A 16,713-nucleotide genomic window follows, 5' to 3' on the forward strand; every position below is an offset into this window, starting at 1 on the left:
TGTCTAAGATAATTGCATGAATGTTTGATGATTTCAGTGTTTACACACCAGCTAATACGTGCAGCTGAAATAGCCAAACCTGTGAATTATGTGGGTCCTCTCTGGACATTTACTCACATCATAGAATGGCTTCACAATCACTTTACCCGAAACAAGGACTGAACAATTCAGATAATTAACATTAGCTTCATTTAAAGAGAAATTAAACAACAGGATGGATTTCAGGAAGGCCAATGAGTAGCGTTTATAATTATTAATGCTCTATGCTCAAAAGGATAATTAATAAAATGATTAAATAATAATGTTAAATAAATGAAATAATTAAAATTATATTAAATGTATAATTCTAATATGAAATCATTTTAATAAATAAAGGAATTATATTAAATGTAGATATATATATATATGCTGGCATTTTGGCATACATTTTTACCTCATTTAATTTAAAAAAAAAACCAATGCAACCTATAAGAAAAGCTTTATTTATCTTTATAATATCTTGGTTTTTTTTTTTTACCTTACAAGAGACACTGTGGCACACAATGTGCACAGATTAATTTACAAAGCTAATGCAAAACCTGTACAGTATATACATGTGAAAAACAAATACAGTTGGTTAATGTGTAACAAAAAAAAACTTACCATAGGCATTAGTATTACTAAATCTAAGTGTTTCACACCTATTAAAAAGGTGCAACTGTAAAAATTCATATACACCCTCTAGTGATCTTATATGAGCAGCTCCTGCACAGGAAACAACTAGTGCAACTATAATACTCTTTATATTTTAGCAAACTTAAACATCAGACTGGTTAAGTGCAACAGCAGTTCCTGAATGAAGCGATAACAGATAGTGGTCTTCCTAATCTGTGAAAAAACGGCCTACATTTTAAGCCTCAAATCAAGCAAAAAAAAACTAAAACATCATATAGTAGAAATTCTTTTGGTCAATAACATTTAAACAACAATAACTGAAAAACATAAGGAGCCACATCAATAAGGTCTGCTGACTGTATCCAATAGAATGCAGATTAACAGATCCCAGCCAATACAATACAATAAAAAAAGAGCAACTTGTAATGCACAGCATCACTGGAAGAACAAAAATAAGTAATTAGTGACCTCTATTTAATATTAACCATGCAATAAAGCGTAAGGGACAAACAAAAAGATCGAATTAGTCTCTTTGTCTGCTTTTCAGTGGTGCATGTTTAAGTAATAGAGTTAAATTATGCCTCTGTTTGACCCAAACTCACTTCTATTTTATTACAACACTCTTCTCATCTGCAGCACAAGAAATTATTTATTAGCACTAGGCAATATGTCTAAAACATGAATGGGAATGTCCCATCTGGCTGACTATCTCAGGCAACAGATGAGTACAAAATGGTTGTGCATGAGACAGACATTGAGCCTTCTTTATGAATGTTGTCTATTATGAAAGAGTTCCTCTCCTGCTCAACAGGGGGTGCTGTGTGTTAATGACTGTCTGGTGTCACAGCGCCCACTAGCTGTGAGGAGGACTGGCTGCAGTAGCAGATGCGTTCCTTGACTAATACACTGAACGGAGCACGCGTGTATCTGGTGGCCAAGTCAGTTTTTGAAGGCTCCACAGTGGCTGGCTCTGCAGATAAACTCCTTCAGCATGTTGCCGTCGATCTGCCAGAACGCAGCTGTCTGTGTGACCTCAGTCAAGTGGTTCACACAGAATTTAAAACAGAACTCCTCTAGATCCTTCACATGGAAGAAAGCATGAACGTGCATTTATGAGTGACTGAACAAGTGAGCAAGAACAATCAATATTATCATCCATGATTAGCATTACAAGCTTACAATTTTGAGTTTCTGTATTTCCTTTCAAAAGTATTTTACTAGTTGATTTATTGCAAAGAGCAAACAAACAAAATGAGACCGAAAGGAGCTATTGGGAAAACAGGTGTCTGTTTAAGTGCTCTAGTAAGCCAGGCCTCCAGGGTGGTTTAGTGTTACCTCAGCATCGTATCTGATGGCAGCAGACAGCAGAGAGAAAGCGTTCTCCACCGTGATTCCTCTCTTTATGATATGCTGGCACAACTTCTTCAGCCTGTTTTCACAGTATGAGGTTGCCAGATCCAGTAACCCTGTGAGATATATCCAAATCCAATCCTTACCCATTTTTTGATGGGTACAACATAAATGTTCTGACCATCTTGAATGTTCTTTTGTTTTATAACACGCTTTGTAATGGCTAACTTAAAGGGGGTCATATGATGCAATTTCAAGTTCTCCTTTCTCGTGAATAGATAAGATCCCTAAAGTTGCAAAGATTAAAGTCTCAAAATCAAAGAGATATTCTTTATAAAAGTTAAGACTCGTCCACGCCCTCCTAAAACGCCTCGTTTAAACACGCCCCCACGTCTACATCACTGTGTGGGAAGATTTGCATTAGCATGTTGAACGTTAGAACGCTTTACAATATAAAAAGCACTTCTGTGGCTTTTGGAACAGTGTTATTTATATACTATTGTATAATTAATTCATATTTTGAATTTGAATAGCTTTTATTTTTATATGTTCAGCTTTTTTTTATTTTAGTGTAAGTTTTAGTAATTTTGTGATGTGCTTTTGACATTTTTATTAGTTTCTTTATATTTAGCTTTATTTTATTTTTCAGTTTTAGACATTTTAATACTTGCCAAGGCAACAATTCTTAATATTTCAAAGTTGCAAAGATTAAAGTCTCAAAATCAAAGAGATATTCTTTATAAAAGTTAAGACTCGTCCACGCCCTCCTAAAACGCCTCGTTTAAACACACCCCCACGTCTACATCACTGTGTGGGAAGATTTGCATAATGCCAACCAAATGTTCATGCAAAGAAAGTAGGCGTAACTTAAATAATAAATATTCTATCATTAATAATAACAACTACAACAAATTATTACTAATGTAATACTCTTATTACTGTTGTTGTAAATAATTATAATATTATTGTAAATAATAGTAATAATAATAATATATTAATATTGTTATTATTATAAGAATAATATGAATAAATACAATTTTACTTTATATATTGTTTTATAGACGTAGTCCAAAATAAAAAACAATATTGTGAATGGAAAATTAACTGCAACCTGGCAACAAAAAATGGACAAAAATCACATAGGAGTCCATTTTAAAGCTAGGTAAGAGTAATATTTTTTTTTTTTACTTGGTGTAGTTTTAGTCCATTTTAAATGGTTTCTTGTACTCATATATATAAGTTTCATGGAATACTTTGTAATATAAGTCTCAAAATGAACCCACCAATGGCGTCTTCAGGAGGAAGATCCACACTGTCGGTGTAGAGGAACTCCAGAAAAGAGCGGTACACCGGGTACGAGAACTGGTCGATCTCAATCACTTCCTTCATATCCTCATTCCAGTGTGACTGAAACATTGATCTGAAGTGCTCACACCTGAAAAGAGCCGACAGAAAATGATTAAAAGAGGAGAAATTTGTAATTGGCAGTAACCAAGTGAGCATTTAAGGGTTACTCCACTGCAAAATGAAAATTTTGTCATTAATCACTTACCCCCATGTCGTTCCAAACCCGTAAAATCTTCGTTCATCTTCGGAACACAATTTAAGATATTTTGGATGAAAACAGGGAGGCTCGTGACTTTCCCATAGACTGCCAAATAAATAACAGTGCCAAGGTCCAGGAAAGTATGAAAAGCATCGTCAGAATAGTCCATCTGCCATCAGTGATTCAACCGTAACGTTATGAAGTGACGAGAATACTTATTGTACACAAAGAAAACAAAAATAATGACTTTATTCAACAATTACTCTCCTCTGTGTCTCTCCAAATCAGCGTAGCGCCATTTTGGCAATTCTCAGCAGTACACAGATGGCGTACACTCTTCTGTGTCAGCTGCGCTGCACCGATGCACTGTTTGCTTTCAAACCAAAGCGTAAATACACGTACAAAACGTATCCTAGTGGCGCGGCTGACACAGAAGAGGAGAGACACAGATTTGGAGAGAAACAGAGGAGAGGAAATGTTGAATAAAGTCATTCTTTTTGTTTTCTTTGTGTACAAAAAGTATTCTCGTCGCTTCATAATGTTATTGTTCTTGTAATTTTGGTAGATGGACTATTCTGACGATGCTTTTCATACTTTCCTGGATCTTGGCACTGTTATTTATTTGGCAGTCTGTGGGACAGTCTCGATCCTCCCTGTTTTCATCCAAAAAATCTTAAATTGAGTTACGAAGACGAACAAATCTTTTACAGGTTTGGAACGACAAGGGGGTAAGTGATTAATGACAAAATTTTCATTTTGGGATGGAGTATCCCTTTAAGCTCTTTAATGCACAAATTATTAATGATGAAACTTGAGTGTGGTCATTACCTGATTTTGAGAACGGCTTTATGGACATGGATGTACTTCCCGTCGACGCTGAATTTGAGGTCTGAGGTCTCAGGATTGTCAAACTCTTTTTTAAGAGACTGGGCCACAGTCAGGAAGTCATCATGCTCTGATGAAAAATACAGCACAGTTATGCAAGACCAGTGACTGCATCAGTTTCTGCAGAGTTTATTTCCGTTTAATGCATGTTAAATAACAGCAGTAATACAGCAAATGCATTAAAACTGCAACAACAGAGCAGCAAAAGAGAACTAAACCATAAAACAACAGCACAAACTCACCCATGGAAAGCAGCCGCCACATCACAGACGGCGTGGCGAAGCAGGCGAAGACGTCGTCTGTGCTGCTGAAGTGTGTGAGGTGTGGCAGCACGATGGACTGTCCGCGGCACTGCCCCCACATGTACACCTGACCGCTCTGGGTCTTCGCCGCAGAGGTGTGTGTGGAGTGGCAGGCGGCGATCTCCACAATCCTGGGGGAGGGAAGAGGCAGAGTCAAAATATCAGGAAGACATGGAGGAGGTCAAGGTGGAGGAGCAGGGACACGAGGAAGGATACATGCAGGAGGAGAGGGCACAAATGGGAAAGGACCAAGGGAAGGGGAGGGATACATTAGTCAGATCCTTATATAAATATTATTTTCCCATTAGAGATTACTGAGTTCTTGGTTTTTTTTTTTCTTTACTTCAGTTTTTATGCATTTCCTCAAATTTAACCCAATCTAATAATAGAAGAGATAAATTAAGTCATCTATAGAGTTAGTACAAGTGAGCTACTACCCAAAACAGGATGACTTACAGGAAGCCCCCACTAGACCAACAGGAAATCTCCCTGGGTTGCAACAATTCACACTAATAATGGAACTGACAAAATGCAAACAGCAACATCATGCATTCCTTATTTTGAGCCACCAAACTAGACAGCATCATTTCTAGGTGTGGAACAAAGGCTGTCTGATTTTCTATATCTATTTTCTAGTGCAGCATCTCATAAATCGTTTGCAAAGAATCAATGAAAAAAATTCACACAAAATGAGAAGATATATCTCGATTACAAATATAATAAAGTATTGACAAGTACAAAAAGTACTGATAAAAAAATGACTATTTTCCTCAATATTTTGAGTAGTTTTTTGTGGGTTTTTTTTTTTAGCTTAATTGCATCACATTGTTAGCTTGATTTTAAAAGATTTCAAATTTGATATCAGAGTTTGCATTAGCATGTTGAACGTTAGGACACTTTACAATATAAAAAGCAGTTCTGTGGCTTTTGGAACAGTGTTATTTATATACTATTGTATAATTAATTCATATTTTGAATTAGCTTTTATTTTTATATGTTCAGGTTTTTTTATTTTAGTTTAAGTTTCAGTAATTTTGTGATGTGCTTTTGACATTTTTATTAGTTTCTTTATATTTAGCTTTATATTATTTTTAAGTTTTAGACATTTTAATACTTGCCAAGGCGACAATTCTTAATATTTTCATCAGCTTTATTGCAATTAATGAATACAATTTTTAAAACTTTTAGTTAACAATAACAACTGTTTTAGAACTAAGTCAGTGAGTGAATGAGTAGGCAAGTAATAAAAATGGAAAAGACATATTTCCATATTTACCTTTCTTTCTCAGTCATGACCTGTACAGGGCTGAGCTGGTTGCTCTTGTTGCCGGTGCCCAGCTGGCCGTAAGTGTTGGCCCCCCATGCATACAGTAGACCCTCATCAGTCAGTGCTAGAGAATGAGCGTAACCTGACGCAATCTGTGACACAGTGACTTGTTTTACAATTTTTCCACCCACTTACATTTTTTTTTCAATCCGCATGTGGAAAAACAAACTGCTTGTTTGTTCGTTGTCAATTCTTGTTGCTTTTTTATACATTACTGTTCAAAGGTTTGGGGCCAGAACAAGTTTTTAAATGTTTTTGAAGGCTTATATGCTCACAAAGACTGCATTCATTTACAATACAGTAAAAACAATACTACTGTTAAATAATATTACAAATTAAAACCATATTCCGGTCACATGATCCTTCGAAGATCATTCTTATATGCTGATTTGGTGTATAATAAACATGTCTTATTATTATCTGTGTCAAAGACAGTTGTGCTGCATACTAATTTCCAGGATTCTTTGATGAACAGTTCATTTGAAGAACAGCATTCATTTGAAATAGAAATCTTTTTCGTAAAATTACAAAGGTCCTGGCACTTTTGATCAATTGCTTTTGAATTGTTGCTAATTAGAAGTATTACTTTCTTTCAAATAATAATCTTACTGACCTCAAACTTTTGAACGGGAGTGTATATTAGTATGCTACATGTACAGGTAACAATCTATCTGAGAACATGGCAGATCTTGTGTTTTGTACCTGCAGCACACAGAGGCCTTGTAGTCCAATCAAACGACTCGGCGTCAGCTGGTTCCCATTGTTGCCTAACCCTAGCTGGCCATTACCATTGTAACCCCAGCCATAAACCTGAAACACACACACACTCATTTCACCACTAACAAACGTGCAATACAACTACAGTGAGAAATACAGCAACACCACTTGCGTGCCAAACAGTCAATGGTCAACAACACATAGCACTTTTACATTGCACTTTGCATATTTCCATAAAAAGGAAGGATATAAATATACATATATTGCTTTTTATTAATAATAATAATACATTTTATTGTAATGCGCTTTTCTTAAACCCAAAGCGCTACAGTAATAAAGTAATAAATAAAATAAAATAAAAACACCAAAAGCAATACAACAATTCATTAGAGAAAGACAGTCTTATATAAATGATTTGTTTCATCCCATACCTCGCCATTATCCGCCACAGCCATGGATGAAGTCTGTCCACAAGCTATACTGACCATCACTTTATTCTGCAGACAGTTGGACACCTTGCGAGGTGTTGGCTGGTTGGCGGTGGACCCTGAACCCACCTGACCACAGTTGTTATAGCCCCATGCAAACACCTAGGGTGACATACAATTAGTGACTAATTAGCAGGACCGTTAGGATAAAAATAGTATTTTTTAAAAACATCTGACTGGATTTCTGTGAATGTTTTTGTGTGAGCTATAAAAACACACTTGCACTACACAGCCAGAACATTTAATGAAGCTCAATCAGACAAAGACAAACACAGAGTGTTACACCCGAGCTGATCTTGGTAGTCACAAAGAGAACAAAAGCCCTCACAGCTTAGGAAAAAAGGTCACATGCTCCTTATTACAGCGAGCATGATGAGGCTAAGCGGCTAACTATGCTTGCTAAACAGATGAGGATAGAGAGGAGGGTTTTGTCAAAGCAAAATCCATCTAATACCCTTTAAAATGTAACCTACATATTTAACCTACTACTGGAGTGTTTCTAAAGGGACTAATAAAAGGGAAATTGTTATATGCAAAAGAAATAGGAAAGATTTTGCTTGGATTATGGGATTAGCATGTGACACGGAGCAATGTTAACATAGAAACTATATTCTGAAACTGTCTGATTAGTCCATGCCATCAGATTCGCAGTATCTCAATATTTTGACCCTAATTAATGGACATATCTGTGCATCAATAGGTTGATCTGGGTTTTTTAACGAACAGATAGTGTTTTAAATGAACCTAAATGTGAGAAACACAGATAAATCAGTCTGTGGTCCACTAAAGCCTAAAAGTCTCATACCCCAAATAAAAGAGGACATCTCTGAGAAATGCTTCTTTAAAAGTGAGATCATGGGATAAACAAAGTTTAAAAGGGTTACTGTTTTGTCCCTATTTGTTTGTCTTATTGTAAAGCAAATTCACCAAAAATGGCACTGTTAGTCTAGCAGCTGAAGATCTGGACAATTCAGTCATTTGATTCTATGCCATCTTTTAAGATTTTTAAATGCCCTACTCCTTGCGTAACTATCAAAAACTTTCACAACCCTTGAGTTTCGTTAAGTACTATTACCTCAATCAGACCAATACTGCATGCACTGATGTGTCTCCTGCTACCTGTGAAAATGTTCTTAATTTTATATGTTTTTTTGTAAATAAGATTGCTATATTAGATCACATTAAATCACATATTGTTTATTTTACCTATGATCTTTCAGCATCTTTTATATATTCTGCTGTTTTTAATCAATTTGAATCAGTTTATATCCCTTTTGGACTGATACTGTAGGCCGGATTATTTCTAAATGTAATAATAAAATGTGACATATTAATGCAATGCAACCTATCTGCGAATTTTCAATTGTAATGTTGAGAGAAAACTAATCAATATTAAGATTAAATGTGCAGTCTCTTATGTATGGAAGCCCATTTCCATCACACATGAAAAAAAAAAATTACCATTTACCAAAGCATGATTTGGCATATAATATGAAGTCATACTTATTACAAATATTTATGAGATACTAAGTCATGCTTATGAGATAACACGTCAACCGATGGGATGAAAAGTTAAAATTATGAGATCAACTGACAGAACAAAAATGCCATAATTATGCCACAAAGCAAAGCATTTACTAAAGTTTTTTTCTTATGGGGTAAAAATGGGCTCCATGCTCATGCAAGGCATGAATTAAGTATGACGTAAACAGTTCCCAAGCCTCACCTCACCCTCATGGGTCAGTGCCAAAGAGTGGTGCGAACCACAGGCCACCTCAGTCACCTTCTTGTTCTGCAGGTTAGTAGTCACCAAAATAGGGGACACACCTTGATTGGTCGTCCCATTGCCCAACTGACTGTATCCATTATGCCCCCATGCATACAACTCCCCCTCTGGAAGTAGGAAGAAGGGGTTTTTTTTATTAGGTGGTATTATAATAATAAGTGCTTTTTATTGTATTGTGGTTTTATAATGAATTATAATTTATGTATTAAGGCAAGTGGTTTGGCATTTTGTTTCACATTATGCCTCTAACTTTAACTAAAGGTGAAGCCACAAACCAGCAGAACATGAGGGCCACTGCCATAGCTCAAACTGACCAGCTTCTTCCCAGTCAGACAGTCCAGCTTTTTAGCAACAATTGTGCTCTGACTGTCTCCAGTGCCCAGACAATTACTGCAGTTCAAACCCAACACGTACACCTGTGCCAGGACATCCAGATTCATTTTCATATGAAGGTACAGAAGCCCTTCATACAAACTGCACGATACAAACTACTAAAACAGGTCATGTAAGCTTACACCACCAAGAGCCACACAGACAAAGCAGATACTTGATTTTCAGCTACTATCAGTTTCTTGATCAGCTTACTTCGTCATCGTGGGTGATGTAGATGGCCTCATTCGCAGATGCCCCAAAGATGCATGCCTGTCGTATGGAGGCGAGCTCCTGTGCACTCAAGAGCGTGAAGAGAGGCCACTTACTCACATCCACCATGGCAACACTCCTTTGTAAGCGCAGGGGATGGGGTTTGGAGACCAGAAGATACCTGCTGTGCGTGCCTTTGAAACAGGACACATACACGACTACGATTTTTCAACGTGTTTAAAAGATGTCTCTCATGCAAAATACATTAAAAACAGTAATGTTCAAAAATAAGGTTACACAGTCCACTTTAGACATTCTACTAACTATAAGTAACCTTGCAACTAGAAGTCAACTAATTCTCATTAATTTGCGACTACATGTCTACTAACTCTCAGAGTAGACTGTTAGGTTAGGTTTAGGGTTAGTAGAATAAGTTGACGTATACTTGTGATGTTTCTTATAATCAGTATGCTGTATGTTGTGGACCCATCAAAATAAAGTGTTAAGATATTAAGCAGACAGTCTACTAATACACTAATGACTGCTAGTTGACACGTAGTTATAATATACCTACAATAATATATAGCAATTTGTAAAAATGTTTTGCTTAAACATATTTTAAAATATAATGTATTCCTGTGATGACAAAGCTGAATTTCCAGCATCAGTGTCACATGATTCTTCAGAAATCATTCTGATATTTGGATTTGCTTCTCAGCTCAATTATTATTTCAAGATCAGGCTGGGATTAATTGCCCTAACAAGGGTGACAGATGACCACTGCACTTGGTTTGATATTATACCCTGTGACACCACAGCTCACAATAATTTACACAACACGATTGCATAATATACAAAAAGGCTTTATTGTTTGGATCAGCACTGAACTGATGGATCTTAAAGCCTGTTTGTCTGTTATTTTATCACTGAAACACTTCGGTGCAATTCTTTATAACGGAACAACTACTAAAACTCACTAGTTATAGCTTTTATTGCATCTGTACCACTTTTACAGCTGATCAGGGACCAGTCGCGACCGTGTAGCAAAATCCAAAGTAAAACCAAAAAGTAAACAGAAGCACTGTCTGCTAGAGTGTAATGTGCATGCGAAAGAAATCGCTAAATCAGCAGGGGTTGGTATAAATGTATCTTCTTGCAGGCTCGCGTTACTGTGTTTACAAGCAAAGCTCGGTTAGCCTGACAGCTACTGCACCGCTGCATCAGGAAACGAGACAGACTCAGAATACAGAAACAACGGTTTTCATCAAGACAACGGCCCGAAACCTACCTAATGACTCCAGGAGTTTGAGACCATGCAGTTAGCGAGTTACCCAGTCCCTCTAGGAGCCTGTAGCGCCAGCAGTGTGACCACGCAAACGCGTTCACGCCAGAGAAAACCAGCTCACTTGTTTCCTGATCACTGTTGCTACGGCTCCATGATTGACTGCTCAGCTGTCCAATCACAGGCTGCTTGTACGTCACTCCTACTTCATGGATTGGTTGTAGCAGAACGCTGGAGATAAAGGAGGCGGGAATTGACACAATGAGAATGACAAAATACGAGCGTCTGGACCTGTTTTTATACAGTCTATAGTCTGCTGGACCTCTTGCAAAATACACGCGAAAATAAGCCACATGTTCATAATAATAATAATAATACTAATAATAATAATAATAATAATAATAATAATAATAAAAATAATAAAAGAGGGAGGAAGGAAAAAAGTTCTGTTAAACCATAACGTAAAAAAAATATTATTATTATTATTATTATTATTATTATTATTATTATTATTAATAGGAGGAAGTGCTGGACTTTCGGCATCCACTTTCGGTTTGCCCCGCCACTCACCTGAAGATGTTCAGGCAAAAGGAAACACCCATACTAGGCAGAAATGTGGCAAAACATCTCTGAAGAGAACCTCAGATTATTAAATTCGACAGACTGCAATTTACAATCGCAACTTCATTGTGCTGTTATTCCTTTCGAGCCGAATTTCACCAAACTGGTCAGCTCCCGACACCGTCAGTTGTTTTATTAATAGTGAGTAAAATTATTTATTTCAGTGAATGTAATCGATTAGACATCATAATATTTAGGCTATAATGTTATAAATCTGGTGCTGGTGATGTAATATGTAAATGATATGCGTGCGGCACGTGAGACTTGCTCTTGGACCACAGCGCGGCCCGCTGGAAAAAAAAAAAGGTTGAGAACCACTGATCTATAGCCACTCAGCAGAAGAACATACCGTAAAATATTAGAATAAACATTAATATTTTTATATAGGTTTCTGCGTTTTAACTTAGCAGTAAACATTCAAATATATTCAAAATATTTATTTTCATATTTTATACACATTACATATTGTCAAGTCATAGCGTCAGGATGGTTTGCATTATTTACAGTACAGTTCAGTTTCTAGGATCCCGGAGCAGGTTGGCCCACGTAACAAAGTTGACAAACCTGTTTAAAAATGTGGATCGACTAGTCGAGCTGAAACACACGGTCAGTCTTGAGCTATAGTTTCAGAGACATATAGCCATTCATAAAGCGTCGCTTCTGCTTTGCATACGATTTCCCTCGAAAGAAAAAAAAACAGAAGTCGCTGAGTGAAATCAAGGATTCTGCCTGATGCCAGTCCAAACCTGCCGAGATACAGACAACAAGAGTCTGTAAGTTCAATCTGAAAAGCGTCTCACACATCAGGATGGGTGCCATCAAGTCTAAGCAGTTTAAAAAGACTCCTCAGGTTCTCCTTATGGGCTTGGATTCGGCTGGGAAATCTACTTTGCTGTACAGACAGCAGCGTGGTGTGGTGATGGAGACCTCGCCTACTGTGGGCTTCAATGTTGCGACTGTACAGCTGGACAAGAAGACCTCACTGTCCGTGTGGGATGTTGGGGGACAAGGAACCATGAGGCCCAATTGGAAATACTACCTAGAGGGATGTAAGGTGCTGGTCTTCGTGGTGGACAGCAGTGATCGTGCCAGGATGGGAGAAGCTCAGAAAGCCCTGAAGAAGATTCTGAGTGATGAGCATTTGAAAGGAGTTCCCCTGATGGTGCTGGCTAACAAAAAAGATCTGCCAAACTCTCTGACTATTAGAGACGTGTCTATATTGCTGGAGCTGGATAGTTACACGGATCGGGTGTGGGAGATCCAAGCTTGCAGCGCCCTGAAGGGACTGGGTCTCCAACAAGCCTTTCTCTCTATAGCTAAACTAATGCATAAAGCATAAGTGAGATACTATCTAGCTAACTTGGCAATACAGCGAATGGAGTTCAAACTTGACAGTCTCCTTTTATCGAAGCGTAAACTTAATAACAAGCAAAATGAAGGTTTGATCATGGTACTGTCATACTAAGACCAAGAATGTTGGGAAATAATTGACTGATTGAACTACTGCACTTGTTTACTTTTGTTATATGTGCTGCAAATATCATATTTAAGTTTTATTTGTCTTCATGTGCTGCACTTCTAGCGTGTGCACTGTAATTGCTGCAAACATCTTTTCCTTTGTAATGAATGCCATGTTACCGTGTGAAGACTGATTTGGAAACCAAAGTGATTTTGATGAGAATCCTGTGATACATACATTTTGATATCGGAAACTTTATTGAAGAAAATTCATAGAAATCAGGTGGTTTTAAATGCAGTTTCGGTTTTAGGAAACACTTTACAATAAGATTCAATTTGTCAACTCAAGTTAACTACATTAGTTAACATGACTTGTAAGTGTTTAAAAACATTCAGGATCAGTGTTTTTGCTAATGTTTAAAACATTTACATCAGTTTTTTTATATAATTTGGCTATTTGAGTTTTAATGTAGGTTTTATGTTTGATGTTGGAGTTTTGCATAGTAATTCATATACATTGTGCTTTCTGAATTCATGAAATTAGCTGATTTTAAAATAGGTAACAATATTCATGAAATCTAGTTAAGGATTCATTGTTTTAGTTAATATTAACTTTTAATGGAAATATGTCTAAAACATTTGTTTTTATTAACAAACATAGATTTTTGTTTTTTTTAACAAATATTGTTTCTATTTGTAATTTAATGAATTTATTGCTAATGTTTGTAAGTTATTGTTGAGTTATTTAATTTTTATATTATTTTAAAGTGTTACCCTTTTATATTTGTTTTGACACGTTTAGAATGCCTAAATTTTGTATTTGATTTTTTTTTGAAGTTGTACTTTAAACCTTAAAAACCTTGATCAGACCTGCATATATAAGTGACTATGACCAAAATATATCAGGATAGCCTGTTATATGCCGTCATAGCTTGGCAAGAAAATAGCCAACTCAATAGCACAGTCTGTGTAAAAAGAAGGAATGATTCATCATTATTATTTTAAGGATAAGCAAACAGGTGTGATGAAACATGAACTGAACCGTGTTGTGCTTTCTGTCATACTGGATAAGGTAGTTTGGCAGGGGGGATAAGTGGGAAACTGGTCCTAGATCAGTGTATGAAAGCTAAATAAGGATTCATTGTTTATTTGGTAATTGGTAATGTATTTTTGTATGGGGGATAAATAAGGATTCATTGTTTAGGTGCGCTCATCTGTCTGTTGCTATGAGTCAGTATTTGGTGTGAACTTCCTTTGTGTCTTTACCACTGCAATTATGCAAAGATACGCCTTAACAACTGTTCATCTAATATTCTGTGTATGCAATAAATGTTTATAATACATTAACTGCAGTACATCCTCTCCACATCTCATTCTGTTCACTTTGAAAGGCTAATTATAACTCTGACAATTAAACGGTTGATTAATAACGACCAGACTTCCTCTGATTTTATCTGTCCTTCTTTTCTGGATACTGATGAATTCTTTTTAAATCCCTCCATGACTGCCAGAGGAGGAGTCCAGGCACCACCACCCAGATCCCATTGAAGAACACCAGGTAGACCCACAGGTAAAGCCAGTTGCCTGTGTTCAGGTTAGGGCTTCCGATTAGCCAGTCTGGACAGAAGGTCATCCAGCCCCCGTACAACTCACACACACAAAGTGTGATCTGAACAAAGTGCCTGGTTCAGGGAAAAAAAAAAGTGAGACATTCACACAAATGCATAAAACAGTGTTAAAGGTCAAGAACCCCTTAAGAATCATTTTAATTGCAGATTGTGGGATGGAGTTTGAATGGGAAATGAAAGCTGGATTGAGTTTGGCAAGTGGACAGAATCTAAAATGGATTGTATTTACATTAGAACAGATCTCAGTATTATTTTGAAATCTGTTGATTGATTTACCTGTAGTGTTTGTCTTTGACGATGGCGTAGACTAGAAGCAGGGCCAAAGATCCATCTAAAACCACCGTCAGGAGCTACAGTGATGAGCTCCAGAGATGTTATTGTAGGGTTTATCTGCCTTGCCATATTCTTTCCCTGTTGAGTATTTTAATATTATTTTACTGCATTGAAGATACACAAACATTGCTTCAGAAGACAGATCCCACTCTTTCTGGAGCAAATATAATGCTAATTTATTTCTAGCCTGAACTACTCTATTATTACTATTGTATTTTGATTATAGAGAATACACAATGTCTAGTGAAATGGCCTTTGAACTTTGTACATGATACCAACAAACACCACTAGATGTCATCCTACTCTCAGTCTTTTTTCTTCTAACCAAATCAGTTCATTTCATTAATGCAAAAAAGTTAATTCACCTATTTGACTGTATTTGTTGTAACAGTATACTCACATAGCTCTGCCAATAGACTGTCAGAAGTTGCCACATTTCCAACAAGTGACATGTAGACGAAGGGTCCCTCCTGCGCGGCCAAGCAGCCAGAGGTGATCAGACAGTTACAAACAGCTAAAAAGTGAACGTTTCTGCATGCACCTTTGTACCTACCAGAGTAAAATGAACAATTGCGTCGTAAAACAACCACACGAGGACCCACCGATCAACAGCTGAACATTTATTCCCCCATTTCTGCGCAAAAACAAACCCGACAGCAAACTGAGCCACACACGCGAGTAGAGAATAAACCGTTACTTTAGTGAAAAGTGCAGGTTCTTCGCCTTCTGCCATTATTACGTGCACGTTTGCAGTAGTTCTTCACTCTCTCTCAATGGTTGAATGACATCCAGGCCCCGCCCATCGTTCGAAATAAAGGTGGCGCTTTGCAGCCATAGTGCACGTTTGTAGTGGTTCTTCTCTTTTTCTCTTTGTTTGTGTGTCACCTCTTAGTGTGTAGTACGTTGTCATTGTGTGGTTTTGGGTTTTAATTTGTTTTAAAGTCCGCGTGAACCGGAAGTTGCTGCCGACTTTATTTCAGTGAAGTGACGTATAGGGGCCGATGTCTTGCAGAGATTAGCTCCAACCCTGAAAAAAAAAACTCACTTGTCTGTAGCCTTAGTAATGTTAATCCTGAAGACCTTGATTAGCTTGTTCAGGTGTTTGATTAGGGCTACTGTACTTCCAACTGAAACGGAATATTGAGTAGAGGGCGTGGTTTTGTTCTAGCGCTCCTCCTCTCATGGAGGGGCGTGGTTAAGGATATTCTGCCCAAGCCGTCAAACTGACGTCATCAGAGAAGGAACGCGATTCCAGAGCGGAAGTAAATGTTCAGATTTTGATTAAATATTACCAAAACAAACTTTTTTCAGCGGATTAACTTGAACGGTTCAGTTGTTCACATCAAGACTAGCAATGTGCGCTAGTAAAGTCAATTAAGTCAATTATGATTTCATGCTAAAGGGTTAGTTCACCCAAAAATGAAAATTCTGTCATTAATTACTCACCCTCATGTCGTTTCAAACCCGTAAGACCTTCGTTCATCTTCGGAGCACAAATTAAGATATTTTGGATGAAATCTGAGAGCTCTCTGACCCTGCATAGACAGCAATGCAACTGAAATGTTCCCAGGCCCAGAAAAGTAGGAAGGACATCTGTAAAACAGTTCATGTGGCATCAGCGGCCCAACTTCAATTTTGCAAAGCTACGAGGATACTTTTTGTGCTTTATGAAAACAAAAATAATTTATTCAACAATTCTTCTCCCCAAGCTACCGTCTTCTGCTATTTTGGAGTACCATGACGCATTCACGTGC

The 16,713-nt window shown here is 37.1% G+C and overlaps 2 protein-coding genes and 1 pseudogene across 2 annotated transcripts; 1 reads left to right on the top strand and 2 right to left on the bottom strand.

Annotated features, from left to right (window-relative positions):
- Window positions 1–461: 461 nt before the first annotated feature.
- Window positions 462–9,831, bottom strand: LOC109091201 (RCC1 and BTB domain-containing protein 1-like). The gene is made up of 11 exons (XM_042717407.1): window positions 9,641–9,831; window positions 9,312–9,471; window positions 8,996–9,162; window positions 7,213–7,371; window positions 6,767–6,874; window positions 6,014–6,156; window positions 4,678–4,868; window positions 4,379–4,505; window positions 3,288–3,439; window positions 1,990–2,120; window positions 462–1,734 (listed from the first exon to the last, which is right to left on the bottom strand). The coding sequence occupies exons 1-11, from the start codon at window positions 9,764–9,766 to the stop codon at window positions 1,594–1,596; spliced, it is 1,605 nt and encodes a 534-aa protein (XP_042573341.1). The 5' UTR covers window positions 9,767–9,831; the 3' UTR covers window positions 462–1,593.
- Window positions 9,832–11,491: 1,660 nt separating this feature from the next.
- arl11 (ADP-ribosylation factor-like 11) lies at window positions 11,492–13,385 on the top strand. Its single transcript, XM_019109566.2, has one exon. The coding sequence runs from the start codon at window positions 12,349–12,351 to the stop codon at window positions 12,877–12,879; it is 531 nt and encodes a 176-aa protein (XP_018965111.1). The 5' UTR covers window positions 11,492–12,348; the 3' UTR covers window positions 12,880–13,385.
- Window positions 13,386–14,208: 823 nt separating this feature from the next.
- On the bottom strand, window positions 14,209–15,757 carry LOC109095867 (annotated as a pseudogene).
- Window positions 15,758–16,713: the final 956 nt, after the last annotated feature.

The sequence above is a fragment of the Cyprinus carpio genome, chromosome B1 (genome assembly GCF_018340385.1).
Source record: "Cyprinus carpio isolate SPL01 chromosome B1, ASM1834038v1, whole genome shotgun sequence".
Classification (NCBI taxonomy): Eukaryota; Metazoa; Chordata; class Actinopteri; order Cypriniformes; family Cyprinidae; genus Cyprinus; species Cyprinus carpio.